At 40.0% G+C, this 6,000-nt stretch overlaps 1 protein-coding gene across 1 annotated transcript in view; it reads left to right on the top strand.

Moving 5' to 3' along the window:
• The first annotated feature begins 332 nt into the window (after positions 1 to 332).
• The window catches only part of LOC145436236 (alpha-(1,6)-fucosyltransferase-like), a 35,717-nt gene continuing 30,049 nt past the window's right edge, over positions 333 to 6,000 (top strand). Inside the window, exon 1 of the mRNA XM_080313595.1 lies at positions 333 to 981. Within this exon, the coding sequence (XP_080169721.1) occupies positions 848 to 981 (134 nt within the window). The 5' untranslated portion in view covers positions 333 to 847. The remainder of the gene's footprint in view (positions 982 to 6,000) is intronic.

The raw sequence follows: 6,000 nt of genomic DNA, 5'->3' as shown, positions 1-6,000 counted from the left end.
TTGTCCTGCCAACCTACCAAAGTATCGATTGTGACTCCGATTCTCCTTCTTTCCTGTTTGCTTACGTGATTACGTGTTTCAACTACACCCGATCCAACTCTGACAGTGAACCAGTAATCCAGTCAATGTATACGATTTAGATTTTGTCATGGGGACCGTGTCGCGAAACCCGCGAAGGACGATAACAAGGAAAATTAGTCGTGGCATCTACAATTAGTCATTCTGCGGTATTCGCGAAGATAATTACAACATGTGAAAGCCGGGAAATGCAACTGTCGGTTTCAGTTAGACCAGTGGTTCCCAACGTGGGCGATATCGGTGCACAAAATTTGGGGGGCGATGATCGGTGTTGACCTTGATAAGGGGGCGATGGGTCGAAAAAGGTTGGGAACCACTGAGTTAGACCTTGATCCCACACCCCATTGATTGAACATATCACCGGCGCGCCTATATAATTTGATCCGTGAACCACAAGCTAGACTTCGTTGATGTAGTGTTGACTGTAGAATAATGATCGATAACCATATCGATGCCGTTCGCTGCTGTATCGCACCGCGACTGTATGCATAACCTATAGCAAGTCACCCCAACCATTAGCGACGATGAGATTCGCCAAATTGACAATTATCATCGTTCCATGTACGCGTAAAAATAAATTTTCAAGATAATAGTAAGTAAAACTTCTAGATACCAATTTTCAAGTCAGGATTTTTCTAAACCTAAATGATTGTCTTTGACATCTTGTAACACGCGCTTTTCGTAGGTTCGCCACCAAGCATATGCTAGAAAGTTCGCATACTGGTTTGCTCGGTAAAATTACTAAATTATAAGCAACGTTCTCTGCCTGATGTCTTTGAAAGTACGGGCGTGGAATACCGCCATCGCCCTTATCGCATGCCGGAAATGCCATGCTAAAATGCTGATGATGTCAAGTGCTTGCCTCATCACGATTGTCATTCTCACCGCAACCAAATATGAGAGGTGAGTAACCACTTGTAAGAAGTCATTGAGTACGATTTTGGTGATAATACGAAGCTTTTTACTGATATTTGTTGCTAGCTGTAGTGTATATGCTCATCGCAGAAAGAGAGGCATGGTACAGTCACTGCTTGTAGTTATTACGCAAAATGCTGCTTACAGATTTCGGGCGATTCTTATCCTATCAATACTCCCCACACATGTTATTATCATTAAATTTAAAATCAAGTTTCGTGAAGCCTGCCACAACAATGGTGTTTTAGTCACTAGTTGTGTGGCCAGAAATAAGGATATTCATATATTCAAATGAACTACACCATTCGCTCCAGCAACCCATCAAGGGGCGATTTGTATTTTGAAGGATGCGGAAAACTCGGGGGGGATATGGGTGACACTTGAATCAGTGAGGAGCTGAAGAAAAATGCCGCCGTAGAAAATAGTGTAGTGTTTATCATGTGGACATATGGAAAGCAGGATGATATGACGCCAAAGCAGTGTGGATAAGTTCCTTTAACTGCTGTTGAGCATTTAAGATGTCATCACGGTATTCCCGATTGGCGCCGGCGTGGGTATTTTTACCCATGCCGGTACAAGGGAATCGTACTGCAATAGAAACACGATATATCTCGTTCTAATCGTGCTAGGTCGTTGCTGTTCATTTCTGCGAATAGATATCGTTTGTGCAAGTTCATTGATACCACATTATTTTATATGCATTATATCTAAGACGTCGAAATCGGATATCAAACACCGTATATAAATATGCTGCAAAATACTCTGTCTCGGCATAGCGCGCGTCATTGACCACTTTCATATAACGTACTGTATGTTTTGTTCTAGCCGACTTAGGGCATAGTTGTTTCTTCTAGTGAAATGCTAGTGTTCATACAAGTCCACACATATATTTATATGTGATATTAGTTATATATAAGGTGTTCAATATCTACGTGATACCCCGCGCGACAAAAATATCCGCCGACCGCATCATTTCGCGGACACGCGCGTTCTCGATACCCATCATATACACTGTCGTATATTTCGTTATATTCGTCATAGCCAGTTGTAGTTTGTTTCTATGAATAGCGCTTGTTAGCTTTTGTTTTTCGTGCTGAAACAATGATACTAGTTATGTCAGCACCGCTCACGGTTGCATTTGAAAATTGGTAAAAGAATTCTCGCAGCCTGCCGTACCAGCTTCAAGCAGAGGGATGAATACTCGTCACATAACGGGATAAAAATCGAAGTTCTAATAGTGATATATCTTCATTTATTGTGTCTGTGGATAGTTGTTGCCTATACGATTCTAAATACTGGCTAATGCTCAAGTATAATTCGGAATAAATACAATATTACTCAGCGCAAATACCTACGCAAAAGTGTACGTCTGGATATACAAAGAGCAGTCTCATAACGGTATATATGTAGTAATGATAGGCATTTGCGGATTGTCTCTTACAATAGAACTATTTAATCTCTACCTTCAAGGACAAAATAAACACCACTTCTGAAAGTCGCGAAGAGAATTCCTGCAGACTATCACACTAGTATCAAACGCAGGGACGAATATCCGTAACATAATGTGATATATCCTGAATTCTATTGGAAGTAGACATTCTTAGATTGTTTCTGTGGAGAGTACATGCCCATAAGATTTTATCTACATCAGACTAACAGCCAATAGTCATGTATATATCGCAATAGGACCAATTCTACTCGGTGTATATTCCCCGCAAACGTGTGAATGATGTTTGTATGAAGTGCTACCAACTAACGTCATGAACCTTACGTTTTAGTAATGATATGCCTTTGTGGTTTGTTCTTATAGTTAGGTCTCGACAATCTCCGTTTATCAATACTAAAGTGACCCATTTACGTGCTCTATAAGCTTCGTAAATGTCCTGGAACTAACGCTACCTAACAAGTACACACGCGTCCCTCGCCGATGACTCAATCACTTGGCGGTCTGGTGCGTGCGTGCAAACCAGCAGTACTGTATCGATTGGATTATCACGACATTATGGCGTATCAGGTCGACTGAGGCATTTCCATTATCATAATTCCCTCGCCGATATGATTCACAAGATGCCAAGGTCACCAGATATCCATATTGAGATTTATAAAGAGTACAGTAAAGTTAATACGTTTTTTAGCAACATTTTCCCGGCTTTCTCTGGATAAAAGTGGCCAGACACAGAGCTCAAACTGATTTGAGTGGCTCTACCGGATGCGCGTTGAAGTTCTGAATCGGAACAGGAATATGCATCAGTGCAAAAAAAGATTAGGGAAAGAGAGGAAAATAGAATTCTGCAAGAATGTAGAAAAGCCAAAATCCTAGACCTTGAACAAGGAGAAAAACCCACGAGGTACTTCTTCGATAAGATCAAGCTAAGACAGAAATCAACAAGAATAGAGGAACTAATTAATGAGGAAGGAAAGTCGCTAATAGGAAAAGAAGACATAGTTGAAGAAGCGACGTTGTTCTATAGAGAACTATGGAACAAAAAACACGAAGTAATAGAGGAGGATAGAAAGGAGGATACAGCGAAATTCATAGAAACTATGAATGATAGCGGGATAAATAGTCGAGATAGAGAAGAACTTAACTCGGAAATTACGCTAGAAGAGTTGCACCAAACGATTAGAAACATGAGTAACGGAAGCACGCCAGGCTCAGACGGGCTTCCCTACGAATTTTATAAGTCGTTTTGGAATGTAATAAAAAGCGAATTGCTAGCAACTATTAATGGAGCCTTGAGGGATGGTCAAACATGCGAATCGTGGCACGTAGGCATAGCTAAACTTCTTTTTAAAAAAGGGAACCCAAAACAAATCAAGAATTACAGACCGGTAACTCTATTGAATTCGGACTACAAGATCTTGACAAAAATTGTTACACAAAGACTAAACAACATATTGCCAGAGGTCATATCACAAGAGCAAAAATGTGCCGTAAAAAATAGATCGATATTTGACGCAGCCCTAAATATAAAAACCAGCATCGACATAGCGAAAAGGAAGAAAGAGAAGATACACATAGTGAGCATAGATCAGCGTAAAGCATTCGACATGGTGGATCACAGCTTCATGTTCAGCGTATTAGAAAAACTAGAGTTGGGAATTAACATCAACACACTCATCAAAAAACTATACGAAGGAGCAATAACGAGAATAGAAATTAACGGGAAAGCGTCGGAGGAGATTGCGATTAAAAGAGGGATAAGGCAGGGCTGTCCGCTCAGTATGAGCCTGTACACGCTATGTGGAGAGCCACTGACCAGAAAGATTAAAATAAAAACAAGAATAAAAGGATTAAGATGGGGTCAAAACGAGACCAAAATACAGAACTATGCAGATGACGTAACTGCGATAGTTAAATCATCAGAATCTATAGATGAGCTGATGAGAGAATTTGGAAGATTCTCTAACGCCACAGGGCAAAAGATCAACGAAGAAAAGACGCAAATCCTCGCCGTCACGGCTGAAGCGAAGGAAGAATTAGAGAAAAGCAAATACAAAAATATCATTAAAACACAAGTTAAAATATTAGGCTACAAATATGGAGTAAATAACGTAAATGAGATGTGGAACGAGAAAAAAGATAAAATAAGAAAAATCCTTAAAAACTACGAAGGAAGAAGCCTGACGTGGGTAGGGAAGATCCTTATACTTAACAGTCTTGCAGTAACACAACTCTTGTACACTGCCAGGATCTTTCAACCGCAGAAAACAATAGTCAGGGAAATTGAAAGGATGTTTTTCAGATTCTTGATAGTACCTGAGAAAATAGAAACGATCAGTCGCAAAACACTGATAAAATCCAAGTATGAAGGAGGACTAGATGTCCCATACCCAAGTTCCAAAATAACCGCCTCTGATTTAATGAAAATCAGCAGGCTGGCAAAAATAAAAAGACCGAACGAACTTTGGGAGAATGAAGCAATATATCAAATTAGTACAAAAATAAAAAGATTCAATGAAGGAATCTATTCAAACAGTACCCCACATACAGACAAGCCAGCGAAAGAGTGGGAAAAGCTGATAGAATCACAGCAAAAAATAAACTGGAATCAAGAGAAATGGGAAGAAGCAAACTTCAAATTGATATACAAAGAAGTAAACAAACAATTCGAGAACGCATTAGAAGTGGAAAACAAGAATAAATGGTACAAAGTCAACAACGCTTACAGAAATGCAGAACCAAAACTAACGAACAAAGAAAAAGTTAACAACTACAGAATTGCGATGAACGCATATAACTTTGGAGAAAGAAAGGAGAAAAGAAACCTCTTGTCGCCAGGTCAGGCGAAAAGAGAGAAGTACGAATGCAAATTTTGCAGACATGCGACAGATAATGTCAAGCATGTTTTTGCAAAATGCCAGGTGTCGACTCGGGTTTTAAGCAAGGTTGCAAGAATCCTGAAAACAGGTAAACTGAAAGAAGAACAGATCCTTCCAAATAAAGACAACGGTAGCAGCCTAAAACTGCTGACGATCACAATATTCAAAAAGAAAATTTTAAAAACAAAACAAAAACTGGACATCGAAAACAAATGGCAGAATGAAACTGAAAGCTGGACACTAAACATGACGAAGAAAATATTGAAGAAAATCAGAAGATGAATTCAATCGAGAGAGATGATCTCCTTGAAGGAAAAGGCCGACGAATGGATAACGCGCATCCAAACTTACCTTGATGGAAGCGAAGACGGACCCGAGTCCGATCGAGAAAACGAGACGCGAGCCGGAAATGATCCTGACGACGACGACCCGGCTGGAGATGATCCCGACGACGACGAATCTGAGGGAGAGGACTCGGCCGATGATGAATCTGATGACGATGATCCGAGTGATGATGATGACGAAGAAGACGATGAAACCGAAGCAGAAGCAGAAGTGAACCTGCGAAGGAATGAATTTATATTGTGCCGATGATATTTTATTGTCATTTCACAACTGTTTTTATGACCATATATATTTGAAATATCTTGATTTGCAATAAGTCCTTTTAGAAATAAACGCCCA

The sequence above is a fragment of the Botryllus schlosseri genome, chromosome 3, assembly GCF_051294905.1.
Source record: "Botryllus schlosseri isolate E-star chromosome 3, Bs_hap1, whole genome shotgun sequence".
NCBI lineage: Eukaryota > Metazoa > Chordata > Ascidiacea > Stolidobranchia > Styelidae > Botryllus > Botryllus schlosseri.
Note: the sequence above shows the minus strand (reverse complement) of the source record. Positions and strands in the feature narration are given on the sequence as shown.